At 43.5% G+C, this 23,272-nt stretch overlaps 1 protein-coding gene and 1 long non-coding RNA gene across 3 annotated transcripts; one reads left to right on the plus strand and one right to left on the minus strand.

The window, feature by feature from the left end:
* Positions 1-1,073: 1,073 nt before the first annotated feature.
* APOBEC2 (apolipoprotein B mRNA editing enzyme catalytic subunit 2) lies at positions 1,074-23,111 on the minus strand. Its single transcript, XM_041119857.1, is given in 6 exon segments — positions 1,074-1,685; positions 2,274-2,821; positions 10,638-10,799; positions 20,540-20,677; positions 21,139-21,345; positions 22,976-23,111. Coding segments are annotated over 4 exon segments (1,014 nt in total). The 5' UTR covers positions 21,312-21,345; positions 22,976-23,111; the 3' UTR covers positions 1,074-1,685; positions 2,274-2,280.
* Positions 7,380-19,524, plus strand: LOC115335159. Of its 2 annotated transcripts, XR_005931347.1 has the most exons (6): positions 7,380-7,462; positions 10,229-10,323; positions 11,702-11,863; positions 14,235-16,236; positions 16,370-16,509; positions 19,434-19,524. It is a non-coding gene; the product is annotated as an uncharacterized LOC115335159 (long non-coding RNA). The 2 variants fall into 2 exon arrangements; XR_003921379.2 differs by lacking the exons at positions 7,380-7,462; positions 10,229-10,323; positions 11,702-11,863 and having other exon boundaries at positions 11,875-16,236.
* Positions 23,112-23,272: the final 161 nt, after the last annotated feature.

The raw sequence follows: 23,272 nt of genomic DNA on the forward strand, positions 1-23,272 counted from the left end.
ACCAATAGCAAAAGCAAATGAGTAACACACTTAGTTCATCAGATCATTGGTAAACACTTGGTTTTTGAAAGTTTGGTTCCAGTACTGAACTATGATATATTCTGCATTTCCTTTATGTTTGGTTTTTCCCACCCTCCCATAATAACAAATCTTTTTGACTTCTCTCATATTGAATGCCCAGAAAAATGCCAGATATGTTGAATAAGTCTAAAAGATGGGACGTAACAGTTGAAAAGTTTGTACCATAACATAGGGTTCCTAATTGGTTTTCACTATGAATTGAACGGGTGGAGCGTTTTCTGTTCTTAGCATCGTGGATTAATCTGTATTGTGTGGTATCTTTGCTGATGCAGATCTGCAAATCCTGTTTGTGTCTTTAAGAGCTTCATATTATTAACTCTCCCTGTTTGTTGACCATCCTTTGTAAACTTGTTTCTGGTGGCTAATTGCTGTGGCTAAATACACAACTGGAAAAAAAAAAATAAACTCAATAAGACAAATAGGAACTTGGAGTATTGAGCTGATCCAGAGTGGACATCAAGACTGCTCATTAATTTAGTCCTTACACTTATTTATGTTTGTTTTTTAAATCGAGTGGCAGAGATGAAATCCACAGTGGCTCAACAAAGGTGTTCTCATTGCCACTTGTTTTTTCTGCCTTGAAAATTTATGCCAGAATCTGGTGCAGTTGACTGAAGTGAGAGATGGGTGCAGTCAGCACTTTCATGTGCGTGTGTCCAGCTTGTGTCAGTGCAGGAGAAACGAACTTGAAGAACTGTTTGGAAGAACGAACCCTGACTCAGTTTCTTGGCTAACGAGCATGCCTGTAACCCTTGCTTGGTTTGTGTCTTGTTTTATATGGAAAGTGATACACCCATATTCTTTCTCTCTCTGTCTTCCACACTTGTATGTACTCTTGAATTTTTTTTGGCATATAGTAATTTTCCCTTCTTATCATGCTGCACTTCAGCTACGAAATATTTCATATGTGGCTGTCCCAGGATGTCTCACTTGTCAGATTAAATTTAGGACCTCTTGCAAATAGAGAAGAAGGAATAAACAGTGCTGTAGGCTTTTGCAGTGACTTCCAATTTTATTTCACTTTGCTTTTCCCAGTTTTATATCACAAACATCATTGAATAAGGGGAGAAAGTATTTGAAATCGAGTACTTAGGCTTCCATCATAATTTAGAATAAACCAGTTAGCCCTGATTTAAATTGCAGCTCTGATTATTGAGGACAACAGAGGAAGAAAAGCTTTTTTTTCATCTTAAATCCCTGTCTTTTTAACATTTATGTTGTATGTACTTTCTAAATGCATTTGTTTAATTGGCAGCTTTGTTTTAAGGTCTTTTCTCGTAAAGTAGTCTCAGTATGCGAGGCCTACAGTCTTTCCTGTAGGTCCACTGCATCTCATCCACGGCTTTCAATCACACAGTATGTTGTTGCCTTCTCTTCTTCCTATCAGCAGAGGCAGCATGGGTTTGTTTGGGGTGGGGAGGAAGGAACAAAATAAAACAAAGAAATCCCAAAGACCAAAGATCTGTGTTGTGTTTGTAGTCCATCAGTCTAGTCTTCCAGGAGTTGGTACTCCATCCTGCTGGAATCAAAGCTTTGGAAAGCGGGAGCGTGCCAGATGTCTGAGTCTGTTGCATCTCTCTTCATGGATCCTTTCTGAATTGGTCCTGGGGAAGGAAAAAGAGACATGTTGGAACCTTTAAATGCTTTCATGTTTTTATGGCTTAAATAGGTGACTCTTGAGTACCCCTTAAAAAAAAGGGCGGGGGGGGGGGGGAATTCTGCAATGATAACTCTAATTTCCTTTAGTGGTTGTTTTTTTTTCTAGAGGGCTAGGCTTTGAGGGATGGGGGAAATCCCCTTTTCTGTACATTCCTCTCACTGTTGCCATGTGTCTTGAATATCATGCATGTGGGCAACAATGAGGTATTCTTGTTGCACCTAGTGACCCTAGTACCTTTTTATTCTTGATTCCTGGAGGTGTTTACTCTGAGGAGAAAAAAAAAAAACAGTTCTAACTCCCTTAAGCGTCTGCTGTGGAGGAGCCTGCTGTCATGTTACTACCCTTGAAGGGGGAAGGTACTGCTTAGGATTATTTTCAATATTCGGGTACAGGCAAACCCAGCCAGGTATGTGTGAAAGTAACAGTAACTGAAATTGGCTCTGGGTTATGCCTTTAACAACTGGAAGAAAAAAAGAGGAGTCTGTAATACTAATACGAATAGATAGGTGACCAAGTGGAAATCCTCACTCACGTGAGCTTCAGTGCAAAATCTCAGCCAACTTTTCCTCATAATACTGGAAGTTCTCTTGAATGTCCTCCCATGGCACGAAAGCCTTTGCTTCCTCTCCTTCCTCCTGTTCCACAAAGTTCTGCCAGACATACTCAAAGTCTTGAGGCTTCATAATCCTCAGCTTGCAGCCAGCTGACTTCATTTTTTTCAGGGCAGCCTGCATTTCTGGCTCTTCCCACATGAAGAGGCGCCCTACCATGATTGTCAGACGCAGGTTCTTGTTCTTCTTTAGCATCTCGGTTATCCGATCGGCGCAGGTCACACAGGGACTGGAAGAGACGTACCAGGTGATGTTGTAGCGGAGGTTTGATTCACACTTTGGTAAAATTGTGTTGAAGAAAGCCATTTCTGCGTGGGCGGCCGCATGCTCGTCTTCCAGGTAACCCCGAGAAGTCACTGACTCTTTGCCTTGGGTCTCAATAACATAACACAGGAAAGTTTTGTTCCTGCCTGAGCTGTATTCCACATTCCTGAACTGGAATTTGAAAAACATGGCTGGGAGGCGTTCCCTATAGAGAGTGGAGAGGAGAGAAGCGTCTCAGAGGCAGATAATAAGGGGTTATAGCATTGGTTTAGTTCTTGTGTGTGATCTTGGACAAGTTGCTGCATCTATGATGGCTGTATTTTTTCATGTATTAAAAGGAGATGCCTTTTAATAGGAGGATAACAATACATCAAAAATTGTAAGATATTCAGCTAGTATTGCTGTGTGGTGAGGCTTCCAGGCCCATTCTTACTACCTAGTCTTTTTGCGCTTTATTTTAACAAACTCATACTGGCAATTTCTGGTATCTGCATTGAGGTATTTGAAGATGAACTTGCTTCTGAAATGTATTTCTTGAGACTGTGATATTCACTCTTGGTAAGGAGAGACCGCAATTGGCATTTTCCCAGTCTTTAATGCACCTGTAGACTGAACTGTTCTTCTGTTTTCTAGGCCATTAACATAGTTTTTTGGGGGTGGTATTGCAATGTTAATCTGTGGGATCTGTTGTCCTAAATTGTTAGGATGATAACTCTGGCATTGCTAATTAATGTTTTACCCCCAGTGCTTTTGCAGTCTGGATTTCCTCTGAGTAGAGGCAAGCGTGACCGACTAGTTGGAGTTTTTACGTGTTCTAGTTTTACTCTTCCAGTATCAGTTGAATACTAATATTCAGTAGGAATATGTTGTGACTTTGTTTTAATAAAATATCTGAGATCAAATCTAACTTCACTATGAAAAGTGTATTTCCTACTGAAGTTTGATAGCTGTCTCATGGATACTACTGATAAACTTCACATACTTTAATTTGTTGTGCACCTCTGCCATTCTGGGTTTCTAAATAAGCGTAATCCAAAGTGAATCATCGCAGTGAGTAATGTGTTTGCAGTCCTCTTTCACCCAAACAAGGTAGTCTGCTGTTATTTAGGGAAGTTAAAATTAGTCCCTTAAAATACTGTGTATAGCTTTTATGCATTGCTGACTGAAGAGGTGAAAAAGGAAAGCTGCATCATCTCATAGTACCTGTTGCTTTCTTATGGAGTACCAGGCTTTCCTGATTGCCCCCTGTAGCATTTAACTGTGGAGTACATCAGTACAAGAACTGGTTCTTGAAGGATGTTAGGTGGAAAGATGAAAAAGACGCTGCTGACAACATGCCTTGTGACCTGCTAAATGCTACAAAGGATGGGAGTGAAGACTGCACGGAGTAGCCAAAGCCAAGGTGAAATAAAGTAGTAACACAACATTTCATTTATTACACACCAGTAATCTTCTGGCATGTTGCATTCCTCTCATCTGAGCTTTAGGTAGACCTGTAACCTTGATATTCCCAGTGAGGCAATAATGAATCTTTGTAAAACAGTAAGTGTCTTATTCATCCCTGTCTCATCTATAGTCAGATTATAATGTCAGGCCTCTCCAGGGGGTACACTGAGCAAAGGTCAGGAGAGATTCTCAGACTCTTCGAAATTTTAATTGGAGAGAGCAACAAGGCTGCAGGAGTAAGTGGCAAAACGTTGTTCTGCTGAGAGGAAAAGAACAATTTGTGATGCAACACCTCGCAAGATGTCTCCAGAGATGGTGGAAGAGAATGGTATGGAAAAGAGTGAAAATAATCAAAATCAGTATGTTATGCTAGCTTACTAATGTGGGAACAACGAGTGAATGTACTTTCAATTCGCTAGTGGGAAATGCTGGCATGGACACAGTGAAAATGCGGGACGGTTGCAGGTCAGGAGGAAGGACTGTTCATGAAGACCTGAATCTGATGCCTTTTAAAATCAGTGGATGTCCTCCTATAAAGTGCAAAGGATAAGGCTTTGCTAGGACAGCATGAAAAGCCCCAAATAGCGTGATATTCTGTGCAAATCAGAGGGATTGGAATGGAAATGTCTGAGCAGAAAGACCAGGGAATAGGCACTTAGGAGTTCTGCATGTAATACCTGGCTGCAAATACTATGTGATGTACCATAAGCAAATGGCTTTTTGCTTAGAAATGAATTGGAAATAGTGTGCTGTCTAAACACATAACTCAGAGTAAATTATAGCTATTGTCAAGCTGCTTTAGCTGTGTTATTTTAAAAGTTTAAATACAATTTTCCATAAATGTTTAATTCCACTTACAAAGTTTCAGAAATTTCTCTTCAGTATGTTTATATTCCATACTTGTCTTAACGCAGCCAGGAATCTTCTTCCTGCCAAAGTCCTGTGGTATTTTTGGCTTTTGAGAAAGTTAAAACATAAAAGAACACCCTCTCTATTTAATTTTTTATGATACTACAGTAGTATCTAGGGTCCATTTGGGCCTGCTACACAGATTCACAGTAAAAGGCCTGGAGTTACAGTTCCCACTTCTGTTTTGGATTTCCCAACGCATGATTTTACAGATGAACAACTTCCCTTGGAATATCAGTGTGCTATACCAGCCAAATGGTGTGAGAGTTGATGCGGTTAGGTTGGCACAGTTGTACTTTGTACTCGGAGAGGAAGATCATTAGTCTTCCAAATGCAACAAGAGTCGAAACAATTCTGTTCATAGAACTGCATCTACACTGGGAATATCTACTGTTGCTGTCAGTCAAGGACCACTGTAATTCTTTTCACGTATCATTGATTCGTGACAGTGGAAGTTTAGAGTACAGGTTTGGCTTTAGAAATTTTACTAGAAGCAGGTTTTCAGCTGCTTCTTAAACGGTATAATTAAACCCTGACATTGTTCAATTCTACTTAGATGAGATCTGCACAAGATGGGACAAACAATAGAAAAGCCTGTTTGGGAGCCTTTCATGCTATTAATGTTTTAGCTGGCAGTGTGTTAATGAGGGATGAGAAGCAGTAGTGTGGATACAGACTTTTATTTTGATTAATGAGCAAATAAATCATGCTGTTAGGGTATGATTTGGTCTATGGTTCTCTGGTTTGCATTGAGAGTTTGCACAAGCCTAGAAAAGGAAAACCTGCACTAGCTTGCACAATTTCTAAACTACCCAGAAAGACTACTTTAACTTCCTTCTTACCATTTTGACCTCTGTTCACTTATGTTAGATGACTTAAAGTTACCTGTTAGAGCGAGACTCATTTTCTTTAAGATGAACTGCAAGACTTCCACTGATTTTGTTAAAGGGCATTATCAGACTCTAATTTAGCACAGTGCCTCTTATTCCCTGAACTCCTTTCTCATGTTCTTTGAGACAAAAAGAAATTTGCGTGCTTCCGAGAATAGCGCTTTTCCTGCTTTATATCCTAGATAATGAGTGGTTCTTTGTTTAATGATTTAACGAGTCTTTAATTAATGATGTCTTTGAAGTCCAGCTATGTTGGGTCTGACATAAGCCACCCATTGCCTTGTTTTAGAGCTAAGTTTGTAAGGCTACAGCAAGTTGTTTTAAAATAACATCATGTCTTTAAATGTAGCACATCAGAGTCACATGGAAGTTCATTCCTGATTTAACTCTCTTGACCGCAAAGCGGTTACATCAGTGATGAGATTGAATCTGTGTGTTTTGATAAACTGTTTATAAACAGCAGCGATCTGTTCCAGGATGTATTGACTCAGACGTGTATTTAGTCAGGCCTTCTAGACAGATTTTATTGCTTATCATCTTGGCGTCTGTCTAAGATTATCTGGGATGTTCACCTAAATCTGCCCTCCTAGCAACACGGAATATGCATCAGCTTAATTAATAAGTTTCCAATAAAGAATATAAACAAAGCTAAGGGCATTTTCCAAGCCTGTAAGTAGCTGGCTGAGAGCTTGGAAAATTTGCTGATCATGGATACGTAGGCAACCAATGAGCTGTGTGTGCTAGTTAGCAAGAATCTGCTTAATCCCATGTAAACCAGAGCAGGGAAGACATGTCAGCCCAAGTGTGAATTGTAAACTTCTGTCCTGACAGGGCTTAGCTGAGTCCTTGCTATGTGACTCTTCCCAGCAGTGGGGATTTGGACGAGGTGTCTCTGGTCCTGTGAGTCGCTGGAAAGCCTCGCAGCGAGCGATTTGGCAGTGAAAGAATGGGCAAAACCAAACCATATGTACTGTAAGACTGCAGACGTACTTAAATGCCGTATGCTGCCTCTCACCTTTGAGTTACAGCATGCTTGGCAGATGACCCTCATAACTTATTGCAAAGTGAAGTATCGTAATTGTATTGTTTATTTGGGTAGATTAAAACTCTTTGCAAACAATTGAGCATCAAAATACATCTCTGAAATTGCTGTGTCAACCACTACAACAAACTAAGACAACTTCTTTGGAAACTCAAGTCTAGCTTTGAATAGACTGTTTCTGAGTAAATGACTAATTCTTGGCAAGCCTGTTTTCCCGTGTTTGAATGACAGGTGGTGTACAAATGTTAATGTCTCTATTTTACCCTTTTTTTTTTTTTTTGTTCCAACATTAAGGAAAGATAATGCTAACAAAATATGCCTAGGAGATGTGAGTTCCAATATACTTTCTTATACTGGAAGCTATATTGCTATAAATGCTAAACATAGAAATTGTGTCATCTTGCATGTCACTTTACAATCTCTTAAAATATACAAATATCAGGTATTTCAGTGACTAGGCTAATTGCTTTTCTGTTTTTGTTTTTTTCTTGCAATTAGTGAAGTTTTCTTGCCATTTCCCCCTCCAATAAAGGCATCAGAGTCAGTGTAGGACTTGCAGGTAAGTTTTATGTATATGGAAGGTTCTTTGAAAAATTGTTTACAGGCACTGAAATGTCACGATACTCTTAATAATCACCTGCTCCAACAACAGGATGCAGGTGGTCACATAGCTCACTTGCGGTATATGGGAAGGTAAAAGTTGAAATCTTCATTCTCCTACTTCTCTGAAGATCATCATTAAATGGTCATCTTTAGTGATTTTCTAAATGCCTCAAACCTAATTTATTGAAGTGCTTGCCCTGGGCAGCAAAGTGTTTTGTCATCTGGTAGATCATATTGAGATGAAAAAGAGTGAAACTTTGAGACAGAAACCTCAATCTGTAAGAATGGTACTGGACTGAAGAGATAATGTGCTTTTAAGTTTGCTGAAATAAGGTAGGCTGGAGGAATACAGCAGCTACCCAGCATGACCCCAGCACTATCGCATGCTGGGTAGGAGGAGAGATTGAGAACTTCTAATGAGAGAATAAAAATGTGGGATTAGCTAAAAGATGCTGTAAACTAGTAGGACATATTCTTTAAATTTAAATATTTGTTCAATGACTATTTATACTATGGTCTTAGGTTATCTGACCCGATAAAACAGTGTCCTTTTGCTTGCTCTTTGACAGCTATTCACAAATAAACACATTCATGCTGGGCTCATTGATTATAGAAAGCCTGTAATGATCAACTGTAACAGGAACCAAGGATTTATCACTGCTAGAAGGAGCCTCATTTACACCCTGGGGAAAGTGTAAATAAATGTGTCTACTTAAATGCCATGAAATGTACACAGATGGGGCTTATATTTATCCAGGACTGTGTTGAGCCAAATGTTGACAAAAAGAGGGTTAATATTCTTAAACAGAGTAATTAGGTTCCCAGTATTTTTCTTGTAAGCCAGACTCCTTAGAGCTATAAGCAACAGCTTGAAAACTTGGCTGTGTGTCATAAGACGCCCCTAATCCAAGGGCTAAAACTGAAATGCGATGTAATTGAACGTAAGTGCTTTCACAGTTGCAGTTATGTGTTTTCTCATAATTCACATAACTGGCTTTATTGGCTGAAAATTTGTAAATAATTAGAAAAATCCCAACAGTGATGATACCAGGTCGAGGCACAGTCTGAACTCACAGCGTACTTCTTAAAATGAAAGTAAAAATTGCTGGATTTTTCAGTACCTCTTTCAGGATCCTTTAGGATTTCTGCTTGACTTCCTCATTCTCTCCTTTAATAGCCAGCATATTAGTAATAAACTAATAATCAGAGGAGACTTGGTCATGATTCCTACAGGAATTCACCAGATATTTATAAGCACTTTCCAAATAATATTGTGATGAGGACGGTATAAATAATCACATACTGACAGCTCTGTGATCCCTCACCAAATGTCTGAGTACTTTCATTTCAGAAACTTAAACTCCTGTCTTGCTTGGTATCGGGGTATAGAATGTGAAAATCAGCTGGTACCAGCTTAACGTACGTAGATGCCATAGCACAGACTTTAACTTGTCCCTAGAAAAGCGTTACCTGAGGCTTCCTTGCATCGCCTGCCGCTCTTAACTCTAGGACCTCTGCCCCGGTGCGGTTCCGGCAGCGCGGCTCGCTCCTGAGCCTCGGCAGGTTAAGTTTTCCTGTTGCTACCCCTTTCTGCAAGCACATATCATCCCTCGCATTCTCGCTGCCGCCTTTCTGGAGTGGAAAGTCCTGTCAAATTCTGCAACACCCTTGTCATTGCAACAAATAATTCATTGCAGGATGACACTAAGAAAGTATTTTTCATCCATGATTAGCACACCAATTCCTATCCAGGTCGTTGGGGTTAGCGAGGAAGTTTGAAGCTATTGCCCAATTCCTTAGCATTTCTAATTGCAAGTTGGGTGCTCTAAGGGTGAAAAGTCTAACTTCATCATTGAGATTCATTTTAGTACGTCTTAAGTGTCTAGAAGTTGTCACCATATGTGTCGTTGGTCCATTGGCTTATATAAATAATTTTTGGTGTCTTAGCTCTGTTCCTAGCAGAGGGGTGTGCTTTTCTTAAAAGTCACTGCTCTAGCAGATGTGTATTATTTCTATGATCATGTATGACAGACCAAAGGCTGCGAACAGCCTCACCCCAAGAAGTGGTTTTTCAGAGCAAACACATTTTAAGAAGAAAATGGTTTTTTCGTCCCTGTGCAGGAATCAGACATAGGCGCTGTCCTGCCTCATGCATGGTTCTCAGAAATGCCAGCCAAATTTTATTTGTAGAATCTTTCTTACCAGTGACCATGTCACAGGCGGAAGGACTCCAAGTGGGATTTTAGAGTCTGGCCTGAGCTTTACATTCGAGCAGCTGGAAGAAATCATGGTTTTGGTTTATGCGCTGGGAACGCTGCCTTGGTGACTGCTAAGGGAGGCCAGAGGGAAGAATGACATAGGGCATCTTGCTACTACTACAATGAGCATTTCAAAATGCTTAGAGATAGCAGATTACAGAGTTTTTTCTAGTTGCAGCTGTCAGTTATGTCTGACAGAGTTCAGCGTCCTAGTAGATCTCTGTTATATCTGTTTTTTCAAAGGCCAGGCTCACTGGAGCAAAAGGAGCCGCTTGCTGCTTTGCTGTCTTGAAAACTGCCTATTGTTTTGGTGCCTTTCTGTGAGTTAGGCTTTTTTGAAAGTCAGGTTCCAGCTGTGGGTGTGGAGCCCTTAAAAATGTGGACTTTCAGCTCTCTTGAAAAATCTGTCCCTTGGGTCCGTAAAGCAAATCAGCCATAGCAGGCATATTTTTCCTAATCCACAGATAGAGAAACTTTCAGACAAGAGCCATTGATCACACCGAGAAATCAATATTCAGTGCTCATCAAGGGCCAATACCTTCCATCCTGATATCATCAGGTAAGTGATCCCATTGCAGTCAGTCGGACTACTTGCACTGCAAGGGAATCAGTCAATGCTATAGAAACAGACTCGCTTGTATAAAACAAACAGATTTGTCTGCCTGCCTGGTGTGAATCCTCTGTTGAAATCGGCAAAACGTTTAACAAAATCTCACAATAATGAAAGCCATACTTACACCATTTAAGAATATTCAGAAGTGCACTGGCTGAAGATGCCATCTTTAGTTACCCAACATAAGAGCTGAGGCAGAGACCTTTGAACATCCCCACTTCACTCTCCTGCACCCTCATATTTATATCTAAACCTCTTACCCTGTCACAATTTCAAACGGTGGCAGGTCTTCCCGCTTCAACTTCTTCTTCTTTTTTTCCTCGCCCTCTTCTGCGTTGTCAGGTTCACCATTCTGGGCGTTGCTGGGCTCCTCCTGCTTTTCTGCCATCTTCTTGAGTACAGGGATATTAGCTTATGGCCACGGGGAAAAAGAAAGAGCAATTTCTGAGAGCTCTAAGGGAGAGGAGACAGCCGAGGGAGGAGGGAAAAACAGAGCTGGGAGTTCCTGCACTAGGCACAGTTGTCAGGAGCTAAATATGGAACAAAGCAGCAATGATAGAGGCTGGATGGGGTAGGGTGACCCAGGGCTCTCGGATGTCGCCTCCTTCCCTTGCTTTCTCTAGGTCTTTTTTAACAATCTCTCTTGCTCCCCTTTTAATTTAAAATTAAGTGACGACTTCACTGTGGGCGGGTTAAGCAATGGATGGAAAATCCTGGAAGCATGACTATCTATTTATCCATTAGCGTGACAGATAGCTGGCAAGGTGCAGAGCTGGAAGCTTTTCCATCTACCTTCTTTTGCCAGTTTATTATATTGCTGACCTTGAAGGACCACTGGTTTGGCTCAGGCAAGAGGGGAAAGGGACAGACCCCATTTGGTTTGCTGAAAAATTCCCATTCTTGGTGGATTTGGCCTCATGGGCTGCCTGGAGCATCACAGCAGGAGTGCTCAGAGGAGCAGAAGACCTGCTTTTCTTTCCACCCTCTTCATCCGTGCAGGGACACTGAAAACGGGAGCTGAACAGGGTGAAATCTTGCTTGTTGAAGTTGGTGTCACATTGTACTGGTATAAATGCAAGCCAAAACCTTCTCCCAGGTATTTTAGGGTCAGCCTTATAATTCACAGTGGGGCAGTATTTCTGGTGCAGGGCAATTCCAAGTGCATGTGCTGAGCATCTGCCCATTATTCTGGTTTTTTTTCTCCCTGTTGCCTGAATGTTTGAAAAGAGCGATAACATAGCTAGGTAAGAGTAAGCAGTTGAAAACTGCTGGAGTTAGAGTTTCTTGCAGTATTTCTTTGTTTCTTTCACCTTTGCTGCTGCAGAGGATGCAGATGTTGAACGAGCGATTGCACCGGAGCCAAAGAATCAGACAGCTAAGAGCCTGTGCTGGAGGTGTGATGAGAAGTGAAGTGTGCGTGGTTATGCAGTAATTACTGGGACTGGTGTCGGCAGTATGCTGAGGACAGAGTACTGGAGACATTCTGGTAAGGTGCTTACTGGGATTTGCCTGAACTTGTGTGGGTGTGGAATCTGCCTTGCACACAAAGAGAAACAAGAAGGACCATAAAGATTTTATTGACACAAGTTTGGGATGTTTGGTTTGCTCGGCACTGTATCAAGTAGATTTCTCGAAGAGGCTGTGGTAACTTAGAAGGGTACTCAGGGGTAATGTAGCTCTCACGTGAGCGCTAAAACGAGGTTTTTATGTTCGGGTTGGGGGGGTTGTCTCTTTTTTCTTTTTTTTCTTCAAGATTATGTGAAATTCTTCCCATTTCTCACTCTAAATTTAAATCATTTAAAGTTTGTATAAATCCCATGTGAGCCAAGCCTAATGAAAACCTGAGTAAGATTTTTCTCAGAGACTAATCCTGCTGTGCCATGACGGTGAAAGTAAATGGAAAATGTGTAGCTGTGCAGAAGTCATAAGTCATTTTAGCCAAAGCATACTGGAAATCAAATCTCCAGTATCTTGGGTTCTGCACTTAGTTCATAACCCCCCATCATCAAGATTTGGATAAATATGAAATATTAAGCTATATTTGATTGAGTGTTCAGTCTGTACTTAGTGGAAAACCTGCTCTTAGTTTGAGGAGGATAAACTGTATTCGGTAGAAATCAAATAGGTGTGAATACCTGCTTTCAGGCCAAACTCAGTCTTTGTGATACCATTGTAGTCAGCTCTTTAGAAACTTTAGAGGGGTCTGCACTATCACAAAGTGAAATAAATTTAGGCCATTGGGCAGATAATTTATTCTGGCTACTCTTTCAAGCCCCCTTGCTAACGATAGCCTGCCTTTCTGTGCTACAATATCCTTTGTAGCTTTCCATTAGTAACATCACCGAAATGCAGTCGTTCTGGGGACAGAGCACCCCCACACACACCCCACACACCCCCTTTTACTCTCACACTGGTTGCTAGTGATGAGAAGTTGTTTATTTGATGACTGACACAGCCGGCATGGAGACTATTGTGACAACAGCGCAATCAAGGATTTGACAAGTTCCAAGACATCCTATCTCTGGAACATCTTTCATTTTCATGGTGCAGAATTTTATTTATTTTTAAGCTTAAAATACTTTCCTGGAGGGCAGGTGTAGTGTTTTTCCTCTTGCATGGTAACTGTGCTCAAATTCCAACTCCCCTGTCCAATTACTCTCACCTTTGACATTTCAGGCAGTGTTTTTGGGGATGGGAATCCTCTCTTAATGAGTGACAGCTTGTTTCCTTCTTACCCTTATACTTTAAAGAAGCATTCCAGCCCCTCTTCAGTCCCTCTGACCCACTTTTCTTTATTTTTGGAAGCTCTTAATGGCTAGGGTCCCATCTTTCCTGCAGCCTTTAGCTTTCACTGGCCTGACCCCCCTGCAGGGTTCAGAGCTGAGCTCTAATCTAATCTCGGGAATGTGGCACCGAGACTCTACCTCCATCCAGCCCTTCCCCAGCTGCTTCGCAGCTCCATCTAGGGCAGTGCACTAAATAGTCATGATCCACCCCGCTGCAGCGTCTGCCTGCACCAAAAATATAAAAGGATACCACCAAGCTGCTGTCAATCTGACATTTCGCATTAGAGCCGTAGGAATGAAAGCTTTGATCAATTTTTTTCAGTTGTTTTTAAGAGACCCTAGTTCCCCTGAGATGCGTGCCTGTGTACAACAGCGTGCGTGCGTGGGCCTAGTGACTGAAGCCAGCGATGGAACTTTTTTTCCATCAGCAAGTTCAGAGAAGGAGCTGGGGCACAGGTCCTGAGAGGTGCCAGGGATGCAGCCAGCCTGACGTAAGGACCTCCCCATGGCACTTTGGTTAACTAAAATCAATGCACTTGCCAGGCAGCATTTTTATTGAGGTTTCCCTCCACCCTGCCCCTCTCCCCACCGATTTAATGGTTTATTTAGTTGACTATGAATTTCGTTCTGCTCGGAGAGCCCTGCACAGCGGAATCGCTGTTCAGCCACAGAAGAGGCACAAGAGATCCGCACGCACATCAGGTCTCGTGCAGGGAGAACGAGAATAATTCTCATCCCCCCGCGTTCGCTCCCCCACAGCAAGGGCTAAACCACGCTCGTTTCCAGCGGAGCCCCGTGGCCGCTCCCCGTTCCCAGCACGCTGGCTGCAGTCGGTCGGCGCGGACTCTTCCCTCGCAGGTAATCCTCTCCAGCATCTGCACCTCGCGTGTGGGGAAACCTCCGATGGGGCGACCGCGACCCTGCCCCGCAGCCACGGCATCGCCCATTGAGCCAGCTCCATCTCAGCGGCACGGACCCCAGCTGTGGTTTCCCGCCCGAGCCTCTTCTCCATCCCGGGACAGATGTGTTGTCCCGCAACATCTGGCAGTCTGTCTCCCTCTATTTTAAAAGGTCTGGCTTCACTGTGTCGGGCCATCCAGGCCAGAATACCTGAGCAGAGCTAGATGAAGTAATGGGGAGGAGTAGACCTCAGAGACACCAGCTTGCAGTAAGATTCGAAGAGCTGTCTGCGTGGGAACGCTGCCAGCAAAGGCGACTGCTAGCCAGGCAAGGCTAAGGTGACAACCTGTTCTGGGAGAAGCTTTCCGGCTTTGCTGGAGTATTGGATATTAAGGTCTGATCCTGCATCCATCCAAGTCCAGAATAGTTTCTCCACTGACTTTAGAGGCATCTCTGAACAATCTGATGATTTTTTTTCCCTATCTTGAACAGGTATCTTACACAGAGGGTACTGTATTCCCTTGACCTGTCTGCCAGGCAGGTCATCTGCTGTTCCCCTAATTGCAGCAGGAGTTACTTTCCTGAAGTTAAAATGGCTGTTTTCCTTTCCTGAGCACAAAGGGGCAGTAGAAGAGACCTGGCTGCGAAAGCCCTTGCCAGGAAAAGGAGGCTTTTATTGCATTCTCAGGCTGGAGGAACATTTTTGGAGAGATGCGAGAGTGAAATAAGACACTGGCTGTGTGAGTCATGGCTCAGACGTGCTCTCTATTCCAAGGGGACAGCTGGTGGCACCAACAAAACATCTCCCTAGATACATTGTCTGGCAGCAATCCCCCTCCTGCTTTTTCCAGCTGTAACTACCGTTACGTGATAAATAAATAAACACTCTGACAGTGATGTGCAGAGGCAGATTTCCTTCCCTCGGCCCCCGTAGGCTCTCACCTGTCCCTCTCCTCCCGCTGCAGGACCGCAATGCTAAGATTTAAAAGAAGGGGCAGGAAACACCGGTGTCGGACCCCGCAGCATCCCACGGCTTTGACCTGGATGGTGCCCGCGTCCCTCTGCACAGGGTGGCAGCTCCCCGTGAAGGGCACTAAACCAGAGCTGAAGCGAGCTGTGCTGCCGGCGGAGAGAAACGATGCTCTCGCCTCCTTGCCTGCCTTATCTTCACAGCTAAAGCCTCGGCCTCCCTGGCCCGCGATCCCCAACCCTCGCACACCCGTTACCACGCTGCTGTAGAGCTGGGAAGGAGTCTGTTTTGTTGGCGGGCGCTGCTGGCTGGCTGATGAATTCAAAGCCCGACTGGAAGTTAACGATGGCTCCAAGCAGCACAACCTCCTTCCTGCTGGGTTTCTGCTGCAGTTTTACTGGGAGCGGTTGAAGGGGAAGGTCAGCCGTAGCCATGCTGCAGGTGCTTAAAGCCACAGGAATTTATTTTCTGCACCACCCAGTGCTAACGAAAGTGGTGCTGAACCGTAGTCAGCTCTCTGAAGTTTACATGCACACAGCAGCAAATCCTCTCTAGCATTTGACTCTGTATTTTAACATAGTTCCAGACATCAGCAAATCAATTAAAGTTCCTTACTACTGAAGCCTGAGTGTTTTCTGGAACAGCTGGTAAATTATTGAATGAGACAAGGCTTAGGAAAAGAGGCTGGACTGAAAGGCAGAAAGATTTTGTTTATGCACAAATATTGTGTATCCAGCAGCCAGGGGATGTGCCCTTTGGACTGAGTAACGATCAGTTTAATATCAAATACGTCTTTCTGGAAAGACTGGCTGAAGTTGAAGAGAGGGATCATCATTAGACATGATGATCTGAGAGGTGGCTCTTCTCTCTAAATGCCACGACCCCATGAAAGCTGTCACAAATGCACGGCCTTTGTCTGAGTCACTGCTTGAATCATGAAGGCTGCAACGTGTCCCGCCGTGGGTTATGAATGTTCCTGACACTGGGTGGGACATGGTATCCATTCCATAAGCTAATTTAGGTGGGGCTGCACAAGCACCTTGCGTGCCTGCTAAGGTGATCCAGCCTGCCTGCCGCCTGGTCGATGCTGGCACGAGCAAAACTTCCCAGTGCTCCTTCTGGATCCCCTGGGAAAAAGGGCCCTTCAGGAAGACGGCGTATGGCAGGGAGGAGAGCCCTCAGCTCACGCATAGCAGACCTCAGGTGAAATCCCCTTTCTCGCTCGGAAGCAAAATTTCACCGATTTTAGCAAGCCAGGTTCCTCGTCGTGCTTTGGATTTCTAGCACCTCTTTGTTTTGGTTTTCTCCTCTTCCCTTTGGTCTGTTTGTAACACAGGGATGGATCCAGAAAAGGGCCGCGTGCTTCTTCCAGCCATCGTGTGACCAGGAGAACAAGCCCCATTAGGCAGCGCTAATGGGAAACAGGGGCCCTCTGGATCCACAAAGGCAGAGGCTGATTTTGGTCTGCACTGCACAGTATAAATAAGAAATTTTCTAGATGACTGACTTTGAAATGTCATTAAAGTTATTTTTATGCAAGGGGTTTTAGTGTATCTGTTTAAATAGCAAATATACTAAATGATGCTTTAAATATTAATATAAGAGGGTGCTTTGCTGAATTTAACTTTGTCAATTGATTTCAAGCTATTATGTATGTTACATGTAGGAACATTTGCTATTTTTGCTGCCTGCAAGAAAATGCAAGTAGCAAAGAGAAGCTATTGGTGCACTTACAGGTGGACTCGAAGGAAGAGGAACTGAAATGAAGACGAGAACAAGTCAGCTAGTCACACCAGTTGGGGAGATGGGGAGGGCAAACATGAAAAGATCAAAAATATCTATTACTCTTAATTACAGATTTTCCTTTACTTGCAGAAAAAAAATGGGAAGAAGGAGAGAGAGCAAACTAATTTATGAAAGCTGATCAAGTATGCATCCATATATTGAATTTGGAAATGTTATTAAAATGTTGCAGGTTTGAACCAGATCTAAAGTCACTTACCAACTTAAATGTGATTTAAATAACACTCCCCCTTTTCAAAAGCAGAGATCACTGTAAAGACTTGCTTTATCCCTCCTGCCTTCACTAGGTGGCTCTACTCATCTCTATTCCTCGTGGCTTTGCCATGCTAACTAGGAAAGGACAGGCATAATGATGTTCAGGCGCCCTAAATCATTCTTAACTCCACTGAATTGAATCTCCAGCCCAGATATTAGCTTCTTTTTAGGACGAAATAATTTATGTCTTCCTGTCCTTTGGCATGTGGCTTTCTGGAAGACACAGACGAGGCATCACTGTAAATAAGCTCAGTGGTAACAGAGTTATATAAAGCCCTGAAATATATAGCACTTTTTTTTCCTTTTTTTTTTTTTTATTTTAAAGTAGCTTATGATCTTTCTAGTGCTGCTTGCAATGCTCATGCTTTATAGTCCTACTCCTGCTTACAGCCACGTCTATTCAATGGCCTGCTCTTATGCAGCTTTTACTCGGGAGATTACAGCAATATGCTTGCAGCAGCAGTCTTGTATAAAGGTGTCCTGTAGCTAGAAGGGAAAAATAATGGATGGGATCAAAATGACAGAACAAGATATATGACCAAATTTTAAAAAGGTACTACAAATTTCAGCTGCTCTCAGCTGCTGGTATTTGTTTCTCTTGGCCCCAGCTTTCAGTCATGCTGAGCACCCAGCTCTGCCATTGACGTGAGTTGGACCCGGGCACATTCAGCATCTCTAAAAATCAGGCTTGACGTCACTCGGGAAGGACCTCAGACCCAAGAATTAGCTTCCTTACCTTGAAGCTGTGGGCGAAGCGTAATGGAGGAGCCTGTCACGGGGGTGGATCCCCAAGTGAGTGAGTCTGCACTGTGCCAGGGCTCGAGGGACCTTTGGGACTTTTAGGCTCGAAACCCACACAGCCCATTTAGTCCTAACATGCACCGGGAATGAGTCTGGCTGCCGGAGCCCTGCAGAGCCTTGCTGCTCATCCCCTTCCCTTTGGAGTCAGAGCACAAGCCACTGACTCCAGACAGGATCCCTTGAGCTTTTGCAAACCTAGTGCCAAATCAGTAAAACAAGAATAACTTGGATTTATTTATTCTCCAAACAGAAGTGGCTTGGTTAAAAGCAAATACAATTTATTTTACATCCCCAGCTAAGCTCTCCCACCCTCACCCTTTGCAAGTATACCCACGCACCTTAATCTACAGGCAGCTGCCAGAAAGAAGATCCACTTACCACTTTTCTTCACATTCTATCAATTAAAAAATAATAGCAAATATTCTCTGTAGACAGCAACATCTAAGGTTCAGATCTATCAAAGGCAATGGCCAGAATAAAGGATGGACAAGGGCTAGTCCATGCTCCTCTTGTGTCTGATTCTGTCATGGCTTGGTCCCATTTCTCTGGAACTACTTGTATTTTAACCTTTCCTGATCAATAATATTCAGGAGTGGAAAGACTCTGGGATGAGATAATTGTACTGCACCTGACAGACTTGGCATGGGGCTTTTTGCCAATCATGTAATTACAACCTTCAAGGCAGTGTGAGCAAGTTCTTAAATTTTACAAAAGCTCTTGTGTTTCTGTACTTAAAAAAACCATTTTAAGTATTTTTTTCAAAGGCACCGATGTTAGTTTTTCTTTTCTGATGAGGAATAGCACACAGAGGTGGAAGAGAGAAATTTCCCCTTGGGAGAAGCATTTGCATTCTAATCATTGCTGCTTTATCTTGGAGCATGAAACTCAAGAAGTGCGATACTCCACAAATAGAAGTCAAAGTGCCCAGTCTCCTTTCACTAGCAGAACAAGGCAGATTACTGCTTGCTCAGTAGCTGACAGATAAAAAGTTAATGGTATAAAGCACAAACCAGGTGATACATGAAAATGAAGCAACAGCATAAATAGCAAAAAATCAAGTTCTTAAAAATGGTGTGCATGAGTGAAGGCCATTTTTGTTTGGTCCCTTAAGAGGAGATGGGATTTACCACGTGTGTGAACAAGTTCTCCTCTCTGGGGGAATGGTAGCAGTTTCGAGGGGTGTCCAGGTTTGCTACGCTGAATTATGCTGGTATCATGAGATCCTAATTTGGCTAATGGAATTTGACCTCATAACATTAAGGTCACCATACAGCTGTAGCCCCCGAATCTCAACAGTGCTGGAGAAAATAGTTCCCAGGTTAAGGATGCATGGTTACTTTAAAGGAGCACACAAGCGCATGGTACAAACCTTTCTGTCACACAACCACGATGAACGTGGGAGGAGAAGGCATGTTGTGATGCCTGTCCCAAAATGAATCCCCCAAATTATTAGACCTTGGTTCACATCAGCATAGTTTAGTTTCAAAAAATGCCTTCATATCTGTCCTGCTCTTATTCACTCTTTCCTGTTTTTTGCTCAGGGTTGTCCTTCCAGATGCGGATTGTGAGACAAGTCGCCATGGCCAGCCAGCCCAGGTAAGGCACCATCAGCAGCGCTGCTATCTTGTTAATGTGGTACCAGGAGCACATCGTGCCTATCGCCAGGACGTCCAAGCACAAGATGTCAATCAGTGCCTGGAGCAGAGAGAACACAATGACTGTGGTGCTCACCCTTGGAAGACGCAGCAGTCTTCCCCAGCACGACTATAAACCATCCTACTAAAGGTGGTGAGATGGAATAGGAATACGGGGAGGTTTAGTGCTGAAAAGTCACCTAGAGTGATCCTAAACCCCAGGACCTTGGCTCTGAACTCTAATCAGTGAGATCTGAATGTGTCACACCAGGAGCCAAGACTAATGTTAATTTTTTTTGTTCGTTATCGAGTTCCGCAGATTAATACACTGTTAGTGATGATCAGTGTCCCCTTCTGCTAATGCCTATGCAGACAGATCAGAAACATGCTTATGTTAATACTGATGGCTATTATCACTTAACAAACTTTCTAAATGTACCTTTCATCCACAGAGTGACAAAATTCAGGTGGAAACATAAATCCCACTCTCTGCTTCTGTCACCTCTGGGCCTTGGCACCTGAGGGAAGTGCTTTTTGAATACAGCACAAGCTCAGCTGTGCCGTGCCTTACCTTCGTGCACATCCTCCTAACAGACTCTGCAATGCACAGTGCATTGCATTTGCTCGATAAGCCACCCGCAGCTAATATGCAACCCCGGGGATGCTAACTTTGCTGCTTGCTGGCGCAGGGTGTGACTCCCAGAAGGACTTATCTCTAACCCCGAACCCTTAACTAGGAGATGCAGCGGGGCTATTGCCTCCCTGATCTCCCGCCCTGCTCTGGTCGGGCCGGCTATCTGCACGGCAAGAGCAGGATGAGGAGTGGAAGGTACTGATATCATTGTCTACAACCAGGTGCAGCGTGAGTTGTATCAGAGCAAAAGCTCTTCTTGCAGCTCTCTTTACAGTTGCATGATGCTAGTGAGAAAACCTCCAAATAACCCCCAAACCCGTGGCAGGAACACCAGCAAACAAGCCTCCAGCAGATGGAGGGATGGGCAGGATACGTTACCATCTTCAGGTTACGTGCACCAAAGAAGAGGGGAGGCCAAGCCCAGTTCAAGGCCAGCTGAGCCCCGTAGAGGCCAAGCGGGACGATAGCTTTGCTGCTGCAGCCACCCAGGTCGTTCCATATCAGGTAGGAGGCATAGCTGCGAAGAGGGAAACGCATCAGTGTTCTGCAGTGAGTAAACCCCTAATACAGACAGCATCTTTTCATGGGAGATTGTTTCGCAACAGGGATTCGCAGGACAGTCGTATTTGAGCGGCAGCTGCATCCGTGTCCCTCGCTGCTCTCAAACCCGTTGCCCGTGTCATACCTGCGTGGCTCGTACAGCTTCCCCAGGGCAGTGGCTGGTTTTAGTATCTGTTTACAAAGCTGAGCATGGGCTGTGTCCCTGGCCAAAAGCATTGCCTGCAGTGTGAATCTGAGGAACTCAGCCCAGAATTTGGCTCAGGCTGTATTTTGTCTGCTGGGAATAAGAGTACCTGACATGCTCTGCTGATTCGGATACAAGGGATATCCCAAAAGCAAATGAAGGAGTTTGAAATGACTGCTCTTCTGTGTATCAGACACAGCAGGACGAGAGAGGGAGCGATATGCAGAACTTACCCCATGCCAGTGTAGAGGACAGTCCAAGCAACAGGGAACATTTTGCGGGGTGGACACCATGAAGGTTTTTTCAGCTTCTCATACCAAACAGGTATTGCTTTTCGATTAATGAACCAGCCAAGGAAACCTCCAACATGAGGCAGGACAGTAAACCCAACAGTATAAGCCCACATCCTTCCTTGGTGGCTTGAAGTAGCCTCTTGCCTGCTGTAAGTTAAAACCAATAATTGATTATCACTTTAAAGACATTTTTTCCTACTTAGATCTTTCAAGCTTTTTCTCTAATTGCCCATATTCTGCTTTAGACTCTAAGGCAGAAGGTAAGCATTTAATATCATATTCAGCTCTGCTGCTGGCTCCCCTCTGCCCATCTCCCGATCTCTGAAATAGGGGTAATTATTTCTGTCATGGTTACATTTTCCCCCTTGAGCAAAGTGCCTCCTCCCTGCTATTTCATGGCTTCTTACAATATTCGTGTGGCAGGGTTCAGCTAAGGTGGTTATATTCTTAGAAGACGAGACTGCAGTTACTTTTATCATTCCTCCTCCAAATGGCTAAGTCAGACAGCACACAAACTTCAGTGTACGTACACGGAAGCTACGCGTCTCAGCAGAGCTGTTATCTCTCCTCTGCATGCTATTCTGAATATGAAAACCCAGACAGATCATGCCCAGAAAACCCCATCCATTCTGACTTCATTTAATTTTTCACCATGGATTTATATTTTAAATGAGGTCTATAACAAGACAACACCCTTACAGCAAATTTTAAGGGCTCAATGAACCTTGTTTAATCCTCTCTGCAGCCCTAGCAGGCAGAGGTGGATTCTCACCTCTGTAAGCAGGTAAGCTGAGACACAAGAGTAGTTTCTTAATTTGCTCACGGTCTTCCTCTTGCATAAGAGGAAGGAACATTTACTTTAATAATTACATTATGCTCCCACACAAGACAGCTGTGATAAGGATAACATCTAGCATTTCATTCTCTCTCCCGTATCTTCCCTGCCATTATCCTCACTAGGGCTCTGAACCTGCCAGTCTTCTGTCCTCCTGCCTTTGGTCTCTGTATTCACCTGTCCTTTTGATCCATTAAGGAATTAAACCCAAATTAGCATTCATCGGGAATAACACATACAATTTGCCAGGAGCACAGCAGTTTTGTGCTATCAGCATAAACACAAAATGCACCCGAGCAAATGCACTTGGGAAAGATTGGTTTTAGCAATGCAAGAAGAGAGAAGCAGGCACAGAAAATTCCCTCGGCCAGGGAAATGTCCCTGGCACTCTGAGCACTGGTCAGAGAAACGGGGAGCATCAGGAGACGACTGATCTGCACAGGCATCTCTGTTTGGGATTTTAATTCACAATTAACACTTTGCTATATCCTATGCTAATTGTTATTATTATCATCATGCTACAAAGCATTCATCTTTAGAAATGCACGCCAGCAGTACAAGCCAATTTATACATCAATAAGGAACAAATACCCCAGACACCATCTCTAACTAACAATTCCTTTACCAGACAATTTATAGTGCTATTAAAGTGTCTATGGAACTAGAAAATCAACCGAACACTGAGAAAAATAATAGCTGTTAGTCCTGCTTTTAAAGTGTAAAACAGCACCAGCTGAGTTCTGGTTCCTCCATAGTACTTCTGAAAGGTAAAATGGGAAAAGTAGATTTTTTCCCTCCTCCCAACTTCTTTGTAGTTGCCAGACTAACCTGATAGACTGCAGAAGTAACTGAGGGTTGAAAATAATGCAACACTCCTATAAAACCTTATTTTGTCTCACAGCTGTTAGAACTTAACAGGGTAGGAGCTGTAAAAAACCTTACCGTCTCTTACTGCCTTTCTCTCCCTTGCAAAGAAAAAGGGTTGGACATCCAAGGCCAGCTTCTGCCTCTAACGCTGGTGCTGCTATACAATGAAGAAATTGTCAGCTGAGTTTTACCTAAATAGCAGAAAAAAGGGTGTGTGTGCGTTCGCTGGTGGCTGTATCAGATTACACAAGAGAGCCCACGTTCGGCAAGAATTACAGGGGATTTGGGGGTGGTTGAGCAACCGTGCGGAGGACAGCACCGGCTTCTGGGTCCCGACGCCACTGAGATGTGACATCTGAGGCTCTTGGCTTG

Source organism: Aquila chrysaetos, chromosome 24 (assembly GCF_900496995.4).
Source record: "Aquila chrysaetos chrysaetos chromosome 24, bAquChr1.4, whole genome shotgun sequence".
NCBI classification, from domain to species: Eukaryota; Metazoa; Chordata; class Aves; order Accipitriformes; family Accipitridae; genus Aquila; species Aquila chrysaetos.